Below are 21,286 nucleotides of genomic sequence, written 5' to 3'. Positions count from 1 at the left end.
GAGGTCAGTAGTAGATAGTTTTTGGTTAAAGCTTTTGGAATTAAGGGAAGAGACCACAGAGTCTGGTAGTGCATTCCAGGCATTAACAACTCTGTTACTGAAGTCATATTTTCTGCAATCAAGATTAGAGTGGTTCACATTAAACTTAAATCTATTGTGTGTTCATGTATTGTTGTGATTGAAACTGAAGTAGTCATCATCTATGGACGTTGTAACAGATGATTCTATGAGTTAAACTCAGGTCATGTCGAAGGCGGCAGAGTTCTAAATTTTCTAAACTCAGGATTTCAAGTCTGGTGGTATAAGGTATTTTGCTGTAAACAGAGGAGTGGAGAACTCTTCTTGTAAAATATTTCTGGACATGCTCAATTGTATTAATGTCCAAAATGAGGTGTGGGTTCCAGACAGGCGAGCTGTATTCAAGAATTGGTCTAGCAAATGTTTTGTATGCTCTGGTTAGTAGTGTAATCTTTCTGGAGAAGAAGCTACGCAAGATTAAGTTTACAACTCTTAAAGCCTTTTTGGCAATGTAGTTGCAGTGGGCTTTGGCACTTAGATCGTTTGATATGTAAACTCCGAGGTCTTTAACGGGGTGAGGGTCATCTACAAGGTAATGTACATCAAGCTTGTATTTGGTGTTCAGATTCTTTTTCCCAATGTGTAAAACAGAGCTGGTTGAGATTTGGAGTTGCCAAGTTTTTGATCAATCCGACACAAAGTCAAGGTCTGATAGGGTAGCTGTATTGTTGGTAGTGTTGAATAGTTTAATATCGTCAGCGAAGAGTACACAATTACTTGTAATATAGTCACAGAGATCATTAATATATAACATGAAGAGTGTTGGTCCAAGAACACTGCCTTGTGAAACGCCGCTATTGACAGGAACAGGATTTGATAGCGCATTGCCTATTTTGACCACTCGTTGTCTGTTTGACAGGAAAGCTGATATCCAATTGTGGAGGGGTCCTGAGATGCCGTAGGATTTTAGTTTTAATAATAATAATAATAATAATAATATTTTAATTTGTATACCGCCCTTCTCCCGAAGGACTCAGGGCGGTGAACAGGCAGATAAAATATAAATACACACAATAATTAAAAACATCCCTTAAAAAACTAATTTAAATGCCCAAAATGTTAAAAACATACTCCCCATAAAATAACAAAATTTTAAAACCCATCCAATAAAAATAAAAATCAGGCTAGTCCAGCCATATGAAATAAATAAGTTTTAAGTTCGTGAAAGGTCCTAAGGTCAGGTAATTGTCAAGTCCGAGGGGAAGTTCGTTCCACAGGGTGGAGCCCCACAGAGAAGGCCCTCCTGGGGCCGCCAGTCGACACTGTTTGGCTGACGGCACCCTGAGGAGTCCCTCTGTGGGAGCGTGCGGACGATGGGAGATAGAAGCCGGCAGTAGACGGTCCCGTAGATAGCCCGGTCCTAAGCCATGGAGCGCTTTAAAGGTGGTAACCAATACCTTGAAGCGCACCCGAAAACAACAGGTAGCCAGTGCAGTCTGCGAGGATAGGTGTTATGTGGGAGCTCCGAGCCGCTCCTCAATAACCAGCGCAGCCGCGTTCTGAACTAGCTGAAGTCTCCGGTGCTCTTCAAGGGAGCCCCATGTAGAGAGCATTGCAGTAGTCCAGGCGAGTAGCAGAGCATGAGTGACTGTGCATAAGGCATCCCGTCCAGGAAGGACGAACTGGCGGATCAGGCGAACCTGATAAAATGCTCTCCTGGAGACGGTCGCCAAATGGCCTTCAAAGGCCACCCGACCATCCAGGAGCACGCCCAAGTTGCGTACCTTCTGCATCGGGGCCAATGATTCACCCCGACGGACAGCCGCATCTGCAGCTGACTGTACCGAGGTGCCGCATCCACAGCCACTCCGCCTTGGAGGGATTAAGTTTGAGCCTGTTCCTCCCCATCCAGACCCGTACGGCTTCCAGACACCGGGACAGCACTGACAGCTTCACTGGGGTGGCCCGGGTGGAAAAGTACAGCTGGGTGTCATCAGCGACAGTTGGTATCTCACCCCAAAGCCACTGATGATCTCACCCAGCGGTTCATATAGATGTTGAACAGGAGGGTGAGAGAATTGACCCCGCGGCACCCCACACATGAGGCACCTTGGAGTCGATCTCTGCCCCCTGTCAACACCGTCTGCGTCCGATCAGAGAGGTAGGAGGAGAACCACCGATAAACGGTGCCTCCCAACCCCTCCAACCGGCGCAGCAGGATACCATGGTCGATGGTATCAAAAGCCGCTGAGAGGTCTAATAGGACCAGGGCAGAGGAGTAACCTCTATCCCTGGCCCTCCAGAGATCATCCACCAGTGCGACCAAAGCTGTCTCCGTACTGTATCCGGGCCGGAAGCCGGACTGGAACGGGTCTAGATAGACAGCTTCATCCAGGTACTGGGGTAGCTGACATGCCACCACACTCTCTACAACCTTCGCCGTGGCGAAGATTGGAGACTGGCCGGTAGTTCCTAAAACAGCTGGGTCCAGGGAAGGCTTTTGAGGAGGGGTCTCACCACCGCCTCTTTCAAGGCAGGAAAGACCCCTCCCGCAAAGAAGCATTTGTAATCCCTGAGCCAGCCTCGTGTCACCTCCTGAGTAGCCAGTACTAACCAGGAGGCACGGATCCAGTAAACATGTGGTGGCTTCAGCCTACCCAGCAACCTGTCCATGTCCTCGGAGTCACAGGATCAAAGTCATCCCAAACCACCTCAACAAGACGGGCCTCAGAACCTCGCCTGATCTACCCAATTTTGATCCAATCCGTCCCAAGCTGAACGATTTTGTCGATAGATAACCGTTAAACTCCTCGGCACGCCTGTAGGGGTCCTCCCGCCTCCTGTTGAAGGAGCGAGCGGGTCACCCAAAACAGGGCGGCCGGGCGGTTATCTGCCGACGCAATGAGGAGGAAGCGTGGGCAACCGCAGCCCTCATTGCCACTAGGTAGGTCCTACTATAGGACCTAACTAGTGTCCGGTCAGCCTCAGAGCGGCTGGATCTCCAGGCACTCTCTAGGCGTCTTCTCCGGCGCTTCATCTCCCTCAGCTCCTCGGAGAACCAAGGAGCTGGTTGAGACCGACGCCGGGTCAGAGGCCGCAAAGGCACGACACGGTCCAAAGCTCCAGCCGCGGCCCGTTCCCAGGCCGCAACTAGTTCTTCAGTCGAGTCGTGGGCCAGGTGCTCGGGAAACGGCCCAAGCTCCGTCAGGAACCTCTCCGGGTCCATCAGGCGCCTGGGATGGAACCAGCGCATTGGTTCCGTCTCCCTGCGGTGGTGGGTAGCGGTCAGAAAGTCTAGACGAAGGAGAAAATGATCTGACCATGACAAAGGTTCAACAACTAAATCATTTAAAACCAGATCATTAGACCACTGGCCAGAGATAAAAATCAGGTCTAGGGTGCCTCCCCCGACTTAGGAGAAGTTTGTCATGTACTACAGAGTCAAAAGCTTTACAGAAGTCTATGTAAATTGCATCTATTGATTTGCCCTGATCAAGATTTTTAGTCCATATGTTTTTGCAGAAATAAATAAATGAATGAATGAATGAATGAATGAATGAATGAATGAATGAGGTAAGATTATCTATTTGGTGACCCGAGTTGAGTCAAAGTCTTAAATATTTATAGCATTCTGTGATTTTTGCCTAAACTATAAACCATCTTAACAAATTCACTCCTGGTTATAGCAATATCAGAGTATTAAACTGGTATTTTATTTGATCTTTGTGTATTTGCTGTAAGGGCTGAAGGTTTCAAGCTGAAAACCAACTACTGTATAAGATACCTTTGGCTTTCAAGACTTTTATACAACCTTTTCATAGAATATAACATAACCAATGCCTGATGTATTGTACCCTTGGCCAATTTAATATAGCAGTCTGTTCTAATTGTGATCAGTTAACTGCACAAGAAAGTTCTTGTCTGCAACAAGGCAACACAATGACTTTTAAAACCTTCCATGGCATTGGTCCAGGTTACTGTGTTGTCCTACTAAATTAAGCCCACCCTTACTCATGCTGTGTATCCTGACAAGGAACTCTGGCCTGAAGACCTGGATCTGCTGGTTGGCCTGGGAACCCAATAGAGGAGTACCAAATTGGAGATGGCTGCTAGACTTACCTCCCTGCACTTCCTGCTTCCCCTCCACCCATCTTTCAATTCATGTTGTACTTCCATCATTTATTTTTATTGTTTCAGTGCTTTGCTATTGTTATATTAGTTGCAAGCCACCAAGAGTAGCCTTATGGCTAGATGGGTGGCAGATAAATTACATAAAAATATCTAACTCTATTAAGTCTACGAAATCTCTATTCTATTCTCATTCTGTTACTGATTGTGAATTTCTGGAGAAGCCTGTCAAACAGGATCTGCCTATTCCTATATTCCTGTCACTCTGACTTTGATATTAAACAGGCCATGATCCTCTTGCAGCCCCTAATTCAGCTGTAACCAAAATTCCGGCAACTATTGCAACTGCTGCAGCAGCTGTGACTGCCATTAAATACCAACCACTCCTTCCTTTTTTTGGAATTATTTTAAAGTTAAAATTTAAAATAATTTTGGAATTATTTTAAAGTTACCAGATTCTTCATATAGTGTGAATTATACATTCCCTGAAATCTGAGGATTTCTCCTTGGATTGATCTTATGTATAAATAATAAAACCATTATCAAAGAATTCTAGTAACTGGTATATATGAAATCAACATTATATATATATATATTTATATATATATATATATATATATATATATATATATATATATATATATATATATATATATATATATATATATATATATATATATAATTTGCATTTATATCCCGCCCTTCTCCGAAGACTCAGGGCGGCTTACACTATGTTAGTAATAGTCTTCATCCTATTTGTATATTTATATACAAAGTCAACTTATTGCCCCCAACAATCTGGGTCCTCATTTTACCTACCTTATAAAGGATGGAAGGCTGAGTCAACCTTGGGCCTGGTGGGACTAGAACCTGCAGTAATTGCAGGCAGCTGTGTTAATAACAGACTGTCTTACCAGTCTGAGCCACAGAGGCCCTTTATTTATTTATTTATTTATTTATTAAATGGAAGCTAATTTAAATTTAACATTTAAATTCTTAGCTCTTTTCTTTTCCAAAACAATATTACAGGCTACAAGCCAGGGGTGAAATCCAGCAGGTTCTGACAGGTACTGAAGAACTGGTAGTGGAAATTTTTACTAGTTCGGAGAACTGGCAAATATCACCTCTGGCTGGTCACAGAGTGGGGTGGGAATGGAGATTTTGCAGTATCCTTCCCATGCCACACTCACCAAGCCATCCCTACCACTCCACTCCACTCCACTCCATGCCACAACCACCAAGCCATGCCCACAGAACCGGTAGTAAAAAAATTTGGATTTCACTACTGTTACAAGCCACTCTTTTTTAGGCAGGAGGAATTTTTTCCACCCTCTCTTGTTTTAGTAATAGTAATTTAGTAATAGACATACCTGTTATCAGACTGACTGCTTGTGATTATGTGAGAACCTGTTCCTATACCATCCTCTTAAAGATCTCTTTCCTAATTTCTGGTGATTCTTCCATGACAAATTATTGACATAGTACTCTGTTTTACAGTGGGGTAATTTCTGTTCTATTTCCACACACTGGTGGCAAAGTGGAACTGAAGTGTAAATATAACAAAGGATTTGATGATTACATAAAATTGTGATCATATTTCATAAGTAAAACATTGAATATAACAATGTGGTAAATTCAATCTTTGAGATTTAAAAAGGTCTATTTGAATGCTTTTCAAAGGGGTATATATTTTATAGGTATATTAAATATGGACATAAAAAGACCAAACATTTAAAATATAAGATTTTTCACATCTGTTTTGGCAGGTTTCTCTTAATATTGCTCTGGAAGCATTTTGGATCAAGCCATCCGTTTTCATGGGCATGACTTGTATTGCTTTCCAAAAACTACCTGCTAATCAGGACAGGTCACTGAGTTCTGACACAAAGAGCAGAGAGACAGACCAACCCTTGAATTTTAAGTGCAACCCTGGAAATCAAAATACCTCTTTGGTGAATTTCTCTTCCATGGTGAGTGGTATAACCAATGAATGTATACTGTATTTATATTTTTGAACAATCTTCAATGTTTGTACTAAAATTAATATTCAGCATAAAGATTAAAAAATGAAGATAGATTAAACTTCCTTCTGATTTTTCATATTCATTAGCTGAAAATTTTATCTTCTTGCAAAGTCTGCACACACTTACTCAAAGGCACAAAGCTAGATGTTTTAGATATAATTCAATCTTATAGCATTAATTTTTATTCTCTGTGTTAAGTTCGGGTATTGACGAGGCAGGAGACCAGGTTAGTGACAACAGCTCTTTAATATAGTGTGACCCAGCAAAACTCTGGAGAAAAACCTCTCCTTATATACACTTCAGCCTGAGGCTGCAACCAATCAGGAACGAGATATTTCCCGCCTAAAACTCCCGCCAAAACTTACAGTAATACATTACACTCCTTCCCTCCCAGAAGGCACTTTGCCAATATTTGCATATTACTTCTACGTAGTCCTGCAGGTACGTGGCGCCTCCTGACTCTCCCGGACCTGCGCAGTTCACTTTCTGGAGTTGAGTCGAGCTTGCCGGAGGGACTTTTCGTTCCTCTGAGCTCCTCCTCCCGCCATCCGCCCTGGATTATTCGCCGGCTCGGACCTGCTGTCCTCTAGAGGCCTGAGGGTGTCGCTGGACCTCGCCTGGCTCAGATAAGTCTCTGTTTGGTTCTATGCTTTCTGTTTGTTCTCGGTTCCAGTCAGCTGTGGGGTTAATTAAATCATAGTCAGGGCTGTCTCGCCTAATTCTGCCTTATCGCTCAATCTGTTTCTTAATTGATCTATGTGGCGCCCAAACTCTGCCATCGTCTATTTCCACTAGATAAGATTTGGGGCCCGTTTTGTCTATGACTATCCCCTCTTCCAGTTTGGGCCGTCGCTATAATTATGGGCCCACACTGAGTCTCCTATGTTTAATTCCCGGATTCTATCTGGTTTTGTTTTGAACCCGCCCTGCACGTAGTTCGGTGTAGCCGGTCTAGCGGGCACCTTAGCTTCCGCCCATTAATAGCTCGGCTGGGCTGCGGCGGTGGCCACACAGGGGTCCTGTGTTGACGGTTAGGAATGCGTCGATTTGTGCCTGCCAGTCTCCGGGCTGCCGTGATAGCGCTTCTTCGCACTCCGAACAAAACGTTCAGCAAGGCCGTTCGACGCAGGGTGGAACGGCGCTGAGAGGGCATGTCGGATGCCCTCTTCAGCCAGGTACCCTTCAAATAATGCTGCGTGAACTGTGGGCGTTATCGGACACGAGGGTGTCCGTAGCCCGTGCGTGGCGAAGAGGTGTTTTAGTGCTGAAATGACAGCTCCCGCGGTTGTGGATTTCATTAGGATGATCTCCAGCCATTTGGAGAATGCATCCACCACAATTAGAAATGTTTGGCCGTGGAAAGGGCCGGCAAAATCAATGTGTATGCGGGACCAAGGGCCTTGGGGTTTCTCCCACTCCAAAACTGGGGCCGAGGTGGTAGTGGTCTGGATTCCTGACATACCTGGCATCGGCCAACCCTGTCACCGATTTCCTGTCCATTAGGGGCCACCAGACATAGCTCCTGGCTAGCCCTTCATCCTTACAATTCCTGGGTGACCTCATGCAGTAGTTCCAGGACTTTTTCTCAGCTTCTCTGGAACTACCACCCTATCCCCCAGAGCAGGCACCCCTTGCACAGACAATTCTCTTTCTTTACAAATTCTCTAAACGTCGCCCGGTGAGCGGGCCATCCCTTTGAACCCAACCGATTACAGTTCTTAAGACAACGTCCGGTAGGAGGCCGAGCCACTTCCTGCGATGTGACTGGCCCAGAGTCCCAAGAGTCAATTAGTAGAACGGGGTGCCCGGAGTAGGGTCCTCGATTTCCGGCAATGGGCATCTGCTCAGTGCGTCCGCATGCCCCAGCTCTTTCCAGGTCGATGCTGTAGTTTGTAAGAGTAGGCGGCCAAAAGATAGTCCATCTGGTCAGTCGGGGTGATAGTGCCACTGGCGTTGGGCGGTCGCCAGCCAGTAAGCCCAATAGCGGTCTGTGGTCAGTGATAATGTCAAAGTCTCCCAAAACGATTCGTGAAATTTTTCACCCTGACACTATTGTAGAGCCTCCCTATCTAGCTGGCTGTAATTTCTCTCAGCCGGGACATCGCTCGTGAATAGAACGCTATAGGGGCTTCAGTGCCGCTTTGGGAGTCTGTGGCTAAGTACAGCTCCTACTCCATAGGGGACGATCACAAACCAATACTAACGGCAGCCTGTTATTGTATTGTATTAACAGGCTATCGCTTGATAGCAAACTTTTTACTGCCTCAAATGCCCTATTCTCTGACTTCCCCCACGACCAAACTGTGTTTTTTCCAAGCAATTTATGCAACGGTTCAGCAACGGTTGCCTTGTCTTTTAAAAACACGGCGTAAAAGTTTACCAGACCCAGGAAAGCCTGGAGTTCTGTCTTGTTTTTGGGTGCTGGGGCTCTCTTTATCGCCTTGACTTTGCTCTCAGTGGGTGAATCCTTTTTGTCTATTCTATAGCCCAAAATTCAACAGATTCGACCCCTATCTGACACTTGCTTGCTTTAACTTTTAATCCTGCCGTCCTAAAAATGGCCAAAACTTTCCTTAATCGCTTCCCCAGTTCTCTTAAATCTTCCCCTGATACCAACACATCATCGAAATAGGGCACGACTCCCGGTAACCCTTGTAGGAGTCGCCCATCAAATTTTGAATAGCCCGGGCCACACTCACCCCAAACTGTAACCGGGTGCACTTAAAGGCACCCGGTGCGTTACAATGGTCTGGGCTTCAGCTGTGCTAGCATCTACGGGTAGCTGTTGGTACGCTTGTGCCAAGTCTAATTTGGCGAAAACTTGTCCGTGCCCTAGTGAGTGCAATAAGTGTTGCACTACTGGAACTGGGGAGGGGCGCTTTTGGAAAGCTTTGTTCAAGGTAGCCTTGTAATCAGCACAAATTCTTATGGACCCGCCTGGTTTTATAGGGTGACGATTGGCGCCTCCCATTTGGCATGGTCAACTGGCACTAGTATCCCCTGGCTGACTAATTTATCTAACTCTTTGTCGATTTTAGGTTTGAGTGCAAAAGGAACCCTCCTTGCCTTTAACCTAATGGGAGCTATTTGGGGGTCTAAATTGAAGGAGATACGGGTCCCTTGTACTTGCCTAAACGGTCCTCGAATACGCCTGCGAATTCCTCCATTAGGGCGTTTTGCAGGTTGCATCCGCTCCGTGGACGCCAGTCACCCCATTCCCAACGCCTGAACCAGTCTAGCCCCAGCAAGCTTGGCAAGGTTCCTCGACTAACGTGATGGGCAGGGTCTTTTCGATGTCCCAGACTTGACCTCGACGGTCGTTGTCCCTCGAACAGGGATGCGGTTGCCCTGGTAATCCTGCACCCGGAGCCGTTGTTTCTGTAGCTTGCGCTTTGCGATGTGCGGCAAGGCTTTCACAAAAGTGTCCCAGGACATGATTGTGATAGCTGATCCTGTGTCTACTTCCAGTCGGCACGGTACGCCTTCAATTGTCGGGTTTGTGAAGATCTTTTCTTCGATGCGGGTAGCTGCGTGGTCTATGGTAACAGTCATTCGGTTTGACTTCGCGCTCTTTCTTTCCTGGCCAATCGCGGTCGCCTTGCCGATCTCGCGCTCTGATTGGCTGGTTTGAAATTTCGCGGAATGTGGGTTTGCATCTCTGACTCAGAGCCGCTCTGATTGGCCGATTTGAATTTTCGGCGGAAGGTTGGGGTGCTCGGCAGACTTGAGCCAGGTGCCCTTCCTTTCACACCGCCGCAAATGGCGCCCTGAACTTACATCTTTGGCGCTGATGTCGCCCGCAACTTCCGCATTCCTCCGGGTCTTCCTTGTCGATTTTCCGGTGTAGTGGACTTCTTCCTCCTCTTCGCTGGTTGACTCACGATAGGTTTCTTCGTGGTGGACTGTGCTCGGCTTTGCGCCCGCCATCGGCGTGAGTCGCTTTGTAAGGTGTCTGCTGCATGGTTGGACATCTCATGGGCTCTGGCTTCGTCCAGAGCGTTTGCCAATGTCAGGTTGCTCTTGGCTAGCAACCGCCTCCTCAAACGGATGTCTCTGACCCCGTATAAGTTGTTCCAGCAGCTCTTCGTCCAGATCGCGGTACTGCAATGCTTGGAGGCTTGTCTCAGGGCTGCCATGTAGTCGCTGATAGACTCGCCTTCTTGTTGCCTGCGCTCCCAAACTCGCACTGCCGAACGATTTGGACGGGCTGGTGCGTAGTGATTCTTCAGGAGGGTCTGAAGGGTCTGCCACGACACGGAGTGTAGCGGTGTTGGCTCCGCCAGGGCTTCTGCGACGGCGATGACTGCGGACCCACAGTGGCTTATGAAGTAAGCCCGCTTACGGTTGTCGGAGACTCCTGTAGCTCGCTTGCCTCCAGGAAACTTTCGAAACGGGTCATGTATATTCCCCATGTTTCCTGAGCAGGGTCAAACGGAGTGGGTGGCGTGTAGCCGGTCATCGCTGCATTCGCTATCACCTTGCTGGGTTTGATTCTCGTAGTGAGTTCAGCTCTGTTCTGGTGCTCTGCCTCAAGATCCCACCTTCGTCGCCAATGTTAAGTTCGGGTATTGACGAGGCAGGAGACCAGGTTAGTGACAACAGCTCTTTAATATAGTGTGACCCAGCAAAACTCTGGAGAAAAACCTCTCCTTATATACACTTCAGCCTGAGGCTGCAACCAATCAGGAACGAGATATTTCCCGCCTAAAACTCCCGCCAAAACTTACAGTAATACATTACACTCTGATTTCATCACAATTCAATATGCTTGAGTAAATAGTACAGATTATCTGAATTTACTTGACTTCTGTCCAAGTTTACTTGAGTCCTTGAATGAAAACCACATTGGAGTCAAAGATAAGACAGTTTGAAACCCATTTATATGCATTTGATTGAATCCCACTTCAGTTTTCTCATTGATCTTTTATACTTAAGAAGTTGCTAAGGAATTTATTACAATTTGTAGCAGTGGTGCTCTGGATGTCGGGAAAAATAAATTTTTACAGTAAGATCACGGTGGTATATAAAAACTATAAAAATGTCTGTTATTAAAAATAACATTTCTAATATAAAACATTTCCTGCTATTTCTTTAATTAGGATTGCTAATGGTTTTATGACTTTTTCATTTATTACATGCTCTTGTGTTACTGATGTAGATTAAGTTGTGTGAGACACTTAGACAGCTTTGCAAACAAAAGTATAAATATTTTATTTTCAAATTATAAATATTTTATATTTTAATAAAAGGGCTGGGGTTCAAACTCAGAAACAGCCCACATCCTCAGCATGATACATAAATAAGAATTTTTATTGCATATTGGTGTAAAAGTACTTAAGCAGTTGATTTCTCTATATCTGTATGAGAATTCAGTTCCTTCTTCTCCCACAGCAATTTATATCCAACGTTGATTTTTTCCCTTACAGTGGATACCATATTTCGCTTTTCTCAAGCTTGGTATAAGGTGGCAGTTAGTAGTAAACATTATCATCAATTCTGGTCAGGGAAACTCTAGTTTTCACTTTAACCCTCACAAAAGCGGGAGGGGGCTACAATTAAATTTTTGATTAGTGTGAACAAAACTAAGTATCAGGATTTAATAAAAGAAAAAAGTGCTATGACTAGATTTGCAGTTATATTCTATTCACATTTGTGTGATGGGTGGTTTTATAAATGTGATAAATAAATGAATATATCTTTTTTTGTTTGGAGGCCCTTGAAAGAAATGGCCTTTCTGAAATTGCTCTTCACGGCAATGAAGTGGCTCTGTCCTTCCAAAAGTTTGGCATGTCATCTTCAAGGGCCTTTTTAAAAATATACACAGCACTAGCCATCTTTTCCAACAACTTGTGCTAAGATTTGAAGAGTGACAAAAGAAGACGACTGCCTTAGAAAAAATTTCAGAGGGGTGGAGCATTATGAGAAAAGCATCTTTCTGAATAGTTACCCATAATAGTTGTTATATTTGGAGAAAGATAAAGGTAAAAAGGGGACACGGTGGCTCAGTGGCTAAGATGCTGAGCTTGTCAATCGAAAGGTTGGCGGTTCAGTGGTTCAAATCCCTAGCGCCACATAATGCGGTGAGCTCCCATTACTTGTCCCAGCTTCTGCCAAACTAGCAGTTTGAAAGCATGTAAAAAATGCAAGAAAAATAGGGACACCTTTGGTGGGAAGGTAACAGTGCTCCGTGCACCTTTGGTGTTGACTCATGTCGGCCACATGACCACAGAGCCATCTTCGGACAGTGCTGGTTCTTTGGCTTTGAAACAAAAATGAGCACTATCCCCTAGAGTCGGGAACGACTATGCGAGGGGAACCTTTACCTTTACCTAATGGTAAAAAAAATCACGTTAATGAAACTGCTCCTAGTTCATCAACATAATTTGGCAAATGGTAATGCTGTTTTGAAAATAATACTGTTTTACTGGGGAACATATAGCAGTTTGAAGGGTTCTACAATTAGAATCATAATTCTGTTAATTAGGGCATAGTTCCTAGAAATACTTGTTGTTTGTTTATCTCAATTTCCCATGAAATTTTCTTTTACTTTGGACATCTTGGATGTATTTCAAGGAACTCGTAGAATTATAGCGAAGTCCAACTGGGTATAGCTTAGATAAGCACGTTCATGAAAATCCTTTCATCGTAATTATGGTAAGCAAATCAGTCTTGGATGAACATTTTAGGGTCGGGTGTTTTGGTAAGAGCAACACTACAATATATGGATTCTGTGTACTTCCAAATTAAATCTCAAAAATTGTAATGGAGATAAGGGATGTTTGAACCCAGAATTAACCCACTGTGAGTAGGACGTGGTGGCTCAGTGGCTAAGATGCTGAGCTTGTTGATCAGAAGGCCAGCAGTTCAACGGTTCGAATCCCTAGCGCCACGTAACTGAGTGAACTCCCATTGCTTGTCCCAGCTTCTGCCAACCAAGCAGTTCGAAAGCACGTAAAAATGCAAGTAGAAAAATAGGGACCACTTTGGTGGGAAGGTAACAGCGCTCCGTGTGCCTTTGGTGTTTAGACATGCCGGCCACATGACCATGGAGACGTTTTTGGACAGTGCTGGCTCTTCAGCTTTGAAACAGAGAGGAGCACCGCCCTTAGAGCCAGAACGACTAGCGCACATGTGCAGGGGAACCTTTACTTTTTAAGATGGCCAGTAGGATCTCACATCCCATGCTTAAGCCTATGGTTGAAGTATAGATAAGAGAAAACCTTCATTCAGCTTAACAGTAGATAGGCTTCCTTACGGCATATACCGTACCTTTATTTAGAACGCAGTCAAATTTTATATAGTTAGCCAAAAAATTGTGCTTTCTCATATCTAAGCATTTTTCTGTGTTGAGATAAGAATTGTTTTGTGGTAGGGTTGGACACGTTTTTCAGACTGAGGAACATATGTTTTTCAAAAGTATATTCGTGCATAACATATGCCATTTTATAAAATATGTCATTTTTTGTTATGACAAAATATTGTGTCTTTACAAATTAAAGGAAAACAATTATAGTCTATCTCCTTTGCTCTTTCCCGATACTTCCCAGGATCAAGCTTATGCATCTAGGATTTATCTAGAACTATAACAAGACATTTGGTTTTGAAAGACTATTAAAAAATACTGCAGTAATCACAGTAAAAGGGCTTTAGTGGTTTAATCTTTTCTTATTCATTATTGTCATGTTTCTTTGAATTATTCAAGTCAGATTCCTGGCCAGATTTAAACTGTTATGCCTCATTTGAGAGAACAAAATACTTTTAAAACTGTCGTTACAATTGTCAAACAACATTTAAAAATTATAATGAAACATGCCTCTTTATGAAAAACATACCATTAAACTGGGATTCAAGTTGTTTTTACTGCTATGGAAGGGCATTTTAAAGCGAAATAGTTATATTTGGAATGTAAATGGATTATGACATTATGTAAACTCACTCCACTGGAAAATGAGACATTTTCCTAAAACATTGTCCCCAAACCACTAAGTAAGAAAAAATAGTTTTTAAACATTTACTGTGTCACTAGAATTTCATTATTTTCTTATCAAAAAGCAACACATAAAGAGTTCTAAAACGTCTTGAATAAAGCATAGGTTTACTCAAGCTATCCTTCTTAATTTATCCTTCCACAGCCTAACGTCTTCTAGTTATTATGTGACTGCAATTCCCAGAGTTCTAATTAATTTTGAGTTAACACACATACAATTATCTATTTATTCCAGTGGAAGCTGTTTTCCAATGCTAAGTGCATTGTACAGGATCAGAGAAGGATGTTTAAATACCCTTTTCTTATGTTGCTGAAGCCAGTGGAGGGAATAGAGGTGTACCTATAAACAGTGGTGGGATTCAAATAATTTAACAACTGGTTCTCTGCCCTGATGATTTCTTCCAACAATCAGTTCAGCAAACTGCTCAGAAAGTTAACAACTGGTTCTTCCAAAGTGGTGCGAACTGGCTGAATCCCACCACTTGGATTTCTTCCAACATATACATATACTATAAACATATACATACCTCCATGCATAGCTACATAATAGCTCAACATTCTTATTCTAGCCACAGAGTTAACATGAAACTGTCTTATCTCCACCACTTGTTTTCTTTTGCTATGTTTGTTAAAGTTTTCAAGAATAGGTTGGGCAACTATTTGTCCAGGATGGAATAAGGACTATTGCGTTGAGCAGGAGGTTAACTAGAAGATCATTTTTGTGCTAAAAAGTAGTTTTGTGTATCTGCCATATGCCAATGTGTATATTGGCTAAAGTGTTGGATTAGGAGCAGGATCAGCCCCAGAAGCTGACTGGACAACTTTGGGTTAATCAGTCTCTCTAAGCCCGACCTACCTTGCAGGATTGTTGTTGTGGAGAAAAATAGGAGGGAGTGCTGTCTTGAGCTATTGTGCAAAAGGGAAATGAATGATGACTTCTGTTGTGTATTTTTCATCACTGTGCTAATGCCTATAACTAGATATGTCTTTGATTTATTGTAAGAAAACCTGCTCACTTTATTTCTTCATTATTATAGAAATAACATATAAATATTAGTGATTAGAAACATGTTATTAAGTTCTTGATCATGATATGTTTGCCAGATAGTTCTATTGTATAATAATAATGTGTTATACATTTCATTATTGTATATGTTATCTACAATAACCCCAAAATGTTTCGGGTTCTGTTCTATTTTTGTAGGATTCCTTTACAAATTTGACATTGCAGACAGTGAAATGAGAATAACGACAATCTCCACTAACTTTGCATTTATTAATGGCTATGCAAGTTATCATACTATTGAAAAAAGAGCTCAGAAGAGAGCAATTTTCACAGCTTGCTATATTTAGCAAAAATCCATAACTCATGAGTAATAATTACAATTGTCTTTTTTGCTTGCTAATAGAAAAAAAACGTGCAGAATGAACAAGTGTCAGCAAAATGTCAACCTGTGCAAGAAAACTCACTTTTCCAAACCAAAGAAAGGAAAAAGTTACCTCTTACTGCCACCATGGAATTAACTAGAAGCTGAATTATTTATTACATTTATACCCTGCCACAATCCTATAGCTTTACAGATCTTTATTCCTTCTGTTCAATTGTGCCCAATTCTTGGCAGCTACCTGGACAAAACCTTTGCAGTTTTCCTGGCAAGATTTCAGAAATGGTTTGCCATTTCCTCCTGTTGTTTCCTGAGAGAAAACAACAGGCCCAAGACCACCCATCTGGCTTTGTGCCTAAGGTGGAACTAAAACTCACAGGTTCTTAGTTTCTAGACTGACGTGTTAATCACTATACCAAACTTCTTTCTTGTATTCTAGAAGTACACAAACCATTAAGACCTCTGTGGTCCTCTTTAAAACACAGTGAAAACATTAATATCATACAAGAATAAAAACAATTGTTTCTCAAATGCCTTCTGGAAAAACTTCATTTTATACACTTTTGAAAAGCAGATAAGTTTAGGGGGTAACAGGGAGAGGCCATTCCAGAGAGCTGCAATCTCTGTAAATAAAAGTGATTTGACAGCCTAGATATCTTTAAAGGTGGAAAACCCTGGTTCATTTTCCCAGAAAGGTCAAATTGGTGGGGCTGAAGGGTAGTGCTGAAGATACGTTGATGTTAGGCCACAAGGGTATTTATAAGTTAAAATCAGCACATTAAATTGTTCATAAAAGCCTATAAAAGACCAATGCGGGACTTGTAGCATAAGTGTCATGTGCTCCCACATATCAGTCCATCTAAAGCCCTGAGTGATCATTATGGATGCTCCCACATAGAGCATGCTATAATAAACTACGCAAGCGCTAATAAGAACAAGATCTTCTCATCTCAGGTAGGGCCCAGAGATATAAAGCTGCTATTAGTATTATCGGATTATCAAATCCTAGCTAAAAGATGGCCTCCTCCAGTGGCTATTAAGTGGTAGGAGGAAAAGATTGAGCTCTGTGACATCTCAGTAGGGACCAACCCTATTTCCACCAACTGGAAATAATTTCCACTGAAGAAGGAATGGAACCACTGTAAATACCTAACCTCTTGAAATAATTCCCCAAAGAATATTATGATTGATGGATAAATGTATTAACTTTCCGCATAACCTGATAAAGGGCCAATCACTAGTACAGCTGAAGTTGTATTATTTCAGCTCTCAAGTCTGACTGATAAGGCTCAGATAATTGCAGTGATCTTATTTATAAATTCAAACACTCACCCACAGGATTGGCAATGATCTGCTTAAGCAACTCACTTCACTGAAGAGATGTAATGCACACCAAAATTATTTTGCATTCCAAATAAATGAATAACTTTTATTCCTTTGTACACTAATAGGCTTTGCAACAGGACTTTACTTGCAGTGTGATTACCTTTGAGAAACTTGTTTGAAGATTAACTTAGAATTTTTTTTTAATATTCAGTAATAATTGAAAGTTGCAAAATGCTAACTCTGCAGTCCTCAATGTGTCACATGTGATCACCCAGTGCACTCACAGACATCTTTCTGGGTATCCACCAAAATGTCTGTCCCTCCTAAAAATTCAGAAATAATGTTTAAATTTGGATGCTGGCACATAACATCAGTTAGCTAGTAGAAAATTCTCTTGTTGAAAAACACAAAATCACCTACATTTTCTTTCTATATGTTGTTGATGTTAGTTGCGAAGTCATGCAACCCATTGCGACCCCATGGACAAAGTTCTCCAGGCCTTCCTATCCTCTATCATCCCCCAGAGTCCATTTAAGCTCACGCCGACTGCTTCAGCGACTCCATCTAGCCACTTCATTCTCTGTCGTCCCCTTCTTCTTTTGCCCTCAATCTTTCCCAGCATTAGGCTCTTCTCCAGTGAGTCCTTCCTTCTCATTAGGTAGCCAGAGTATTTGAGCTTCATCTGGCCTTCTAAAGATCAAGATCTGGCCTTCTAAAGAGCAGTCAGAGTTGATCTCTTCTACGACTGATTGGTTTGATTGCCTTGCAGTCCAAGGGACTTGCAGGAATCTTTCTATATAGCTACAAGATATTGGCTTCTTATGTTGACCTGTTACATACATGTCCAGGGTTGACTTGTCACTCACTCATCAACACCCAGCCTGTTGAGGCTTGTGAATCTCTCAACACAACAACACCCTCCCCTGTTCTCCACCTGGGCTTTCTAGATAGGGGTGGCTACAGTATACAAGACACACAGCCCTGATCAACATCAGGAAATGAATAAGGAATACACACAAATCACTTTCAACAAAACACTGAGACATGTCAGGTTTGGCAGTAAAACTTTCCTGTTTATTATGTATTTTGTTATCTCTCTCACATACATACTTATCCCCACTTACCCACATCTTTCTCAACTAGGTTTCCAAGGACTAACTACAGAGGTGGGTTTCAGCAGGTTCTGACCAGTTCTGGAGAACTGGTAGTAAAAATTCTGACTGGCCCCACCCCCATCTATTCTCTGCCTCCCAAGTCCCAGCTGATGGGGAGGAAATGCAGATTTTGCAGTAACTTTCCCCTGGACTGGGGAGGGAATGGAGATTTTACAGCATCCTTCCTCTGGAGTGGGGTGGGAATGGAGATTTTCCCCTGCCACACCCACCAAGCCACAACCACCAAGCCATGCCACATCCACCAAGCCACACCCACAGAACCGGTAGTAAAAAAAATTGAAACCGACCACTGACTAAATAGAATGACAGAACAAAAGGTTGGAAGGGACCTTGGAGATCTTCTACTCCATCCCCTGTTCTATTTCAGACAAATGTCTATCCATTCTCTTCTTACATCTAGTGATGGAGCACCTACAACGTCTGGAAGCAAGCCAGATCCAGGGCAACTCAAAGAGTGGGCAGGCTCCAGGACCCCTTTTATCTCCAAAAATACTTGCTTTATTGATTCAGAAAACTGGTAGCTCTCTGTAGGATTAGAGGGATTACATGTGTTTAGCACCCAGCCGCCTTTGTCCATCTTCTGATGACATTTGTCCTTTGAATTGGTTCCTTCTTATCTACCTCCTGGAGAGATATTTTTGATGTGATTCCTGGCTTTTGTCTTCTCTGTTATGTGTCGGTTCCATTTTTAGGTTATGGCAACTTCATCCTAGTTTCTCATTCTCACACCATCAGAGAATTGTTTACGATTGTTCTTTCGGCACGTCCTTTTTAAAATAACGTTCACCTATTTTGAGCTGTGTATTGCTGTTGATTTCTCCTTTTGTGGTACTATTAATCTGAGCCCACTAAATATAATTGTTTAAAATCCAAAATACGTTTTGACTACATTCTATTTTAGTTTCCCTTGAAATAATAAAAAAGAAGCCTTGAATATTAAATAAGCACTTCTCCTAATATTCCAGTTATTTACATTTCTATACACCACTCAGATTGAGGCAGTGTCAGTCCTACTTTCATTATAAACGTTATGGTAACCGAATGTTGCAAGTCTGAATGCACTTTCTACTCTCCTCCTTTATTATCATGTGAACTAGGGAGGGGCTTATCCGAGACGTTTATTCAAATTACTTTCTTGGCCCAGACTCAGAACCTTTTTTCTGACCACTGCCTTTGAAGGCTCTTCCTCCGGTCCTTCAAAGCCATCCCCTTCCTTCTGCTTGTGGCAAGGATAACTAATTCTCTTATGCCTTCCTGCACTGTCAGAAGGAGAAAATAAGTCACAAATTTCCTGCAAGGGCCATTTGATGCCAACAGATGTTATTACCATTTTAAACAACCTTGAAAAATCGTGGACATAAGTAGCATTTATTCTACTTACTTTAACCCACATGCTCTGAACAATAAGAACAAATTCATTCATATGAACATACTGCAATTCTTCCATTCCTTTTTATTCAGATCCCGTTGAACAAATCGTGTCTTCATTTTCTTTTTTCCAGTCATGGGAATCCAGATTTCTATTATGTCTGTTAAATCACAGTTTCTTTTCTATGCTAGAAGTTTAGCTTATTCTGCCTCTGTTCCATATTTTCAGCAGAAATGCAGGATTCTGAATCTATTGTAAAAAAAAAAAGCCTCCTTATCAAGCTGCTTCAGCCAAAATAATTTTTAACCAGTTTTTGTGAACTACTCCTAGGCCCATGCCAGCAGTCCACCATTCAGATAATTCAGATCAAATCTGTCCCATCACCTCTTCCATAACCACCCATTTCTTTGCAGGATGTTTCTCTTGCTTTTCAGTCTTTTCCCATAGTCTGAAAGGATGGATGAAAAAATTATTTGAGCCTGGAGATTTATTTCTAGATTGTTAGTGATAAGATACTGTTACTTTTGTTCTTTGCTCTATAATTTGTCCCCAGATGTAATAGCAAGGAAGTTTAATTGTCACAAGACCTTATAAATCTTGAAAATTGTTCTGTCACATCCCTTATCTTTGCTCATGATAAGTAATACACTTCATGAGCCACATTTGCTTTACTTCCTCATGACCTCTCTCTGTCTTCTAGGAGACCACAACTGCACCTCCTCCTCTGCCATTCAGACTTTTTCCACCATCTTCTCTCTTATTCCCTAAAGCAGGGGTCACCAACCTTTCAGACCTCAGGGACCATTAAATTCATAATTTTAAATCCTGTGGACCACTAATATGATTTGCCTAATGACTGGATAGGTGGGGGTGAATAGGTGGTCATGTGACTGAGTGGAGATGGCCAACTTAATGTTCATGTCGAGGGGCTGGGCTCTTTAGGGCCCCAACAGGAAGCAGTTGTTGGAGCTAAGCAGCCACCATGAGAAAGAGTTGGCAAAACAGCTGGCTCAGTTCAAATTGGATCTGACTGAGAAGGAGGCTCAACAGAAGCACCTCACTGAGGACTACGAGCATAGGCTTTCCAAGCAGAGGGAAGACCTGCGGGAGTGCAAGGCCAGGTGCCGGCGCCTGGAGGCTCAGCAGGCTGAGATGGTCGGCCAGTTCCAGGCCATGATGCAGTCCAACTGGAACAAGATCCTCTGGCTCCTTGCCACCAGTGGCACTTCCCTCCAGCCTTCGCCCAAAGCCCTGCACCAGGAGGCTGAAGCAGACCCCAAGTCAGAATTTCTGCCCCCCTTCAACCCACACAAAAAGACCCTGAAGGGGGAGACTCTCTGCAGCAACACAAACGTTCATTGCATGTATCTAGCCCAGCCCAGGACCCCTGATTTAGTGCAATATAAAAAACGCAAATAATTTTTCTGCAGATCAATGGTGGTCTATAGATCACCAGTTGGTGACCACTGCCCTAAAGCACCGTTTTCACTAAAGATTCACTCTGTTTCTTCAGCAAAGTTCTGAAGGTTATGAATTCTTAATTCCAATAGCGCAGAAGATAGTCAATATTTCTTGCTTCACCCTCATCCTATTCTATTCTATTCACCCTCCCCCTCCCCCTCCCCCTCCCCCTCATCACCATCATCTTCATCCTCACTCTACTCTACTCTACTCTACTCTACTCTACTCTACTCTACTCTACTCTACTCTACTCTACTCTACTCTACTCTACTCTATCCCCTGGGCTTTCTAATTTATTTTATAATCTTCTTTATAAATAGTGGCCAATTCTATCAGCAACTGCCATAGTGTTTCTTTTGTTTGTCCTGGTGAATCTTTATCCTCTTTATCAATGGATGTGTGCCCAGTCTAAT

At 42.8% G+C, this 21,286-nt stretch overlaps 1 protein-coding gene across 3 annotated transcripts in view; it reads left to right on the top strand.

The window, feature by feature from the left end:
• ADGRA1 (adhesion G protein-coupled receptor A1) overlaps window positions 1-21,286 on the top strand; it is a 471,200-nt gene that overhangs the window by 231,309 nt on the left and 218,605 nt on the right. For all 3 annotated transcript variants that reach the window (XR_009155704.1, XM_058188059.1, XM_058188058.1), the window contains exon 12: window positions 5,913-6,116. Coding sequence is in view for 2 of the 3 variants with exons in the window: in XM_058188059.1 (XP_058044042.1) it covers window positions 5,913-6,116 (204 nt within the window). In the remaining variant the exon portion in view is untranslated. The remainder of the gene's footprint in view (window positions 1-5,912; window positions 6,117-21,286) is intronic.

Source organism: Ahaetulla prasina, chromosome 6, assembly GCF_028640845.1.
Source record: "Ahaetulla prasina isolate Xishuangbanna chromosome 6, ASM2864084v1, whole genome shotgun sequence".
Lineage (NCBI taxonomy): Eukaryota > Metazoa > Chordata > Lepidosauria > Squamata > Colubridae > Ahaetulla > Ahaetulla prasina.
This window is presented reverse-complemented; position numbering and strand designations above follow the sequence as displayed.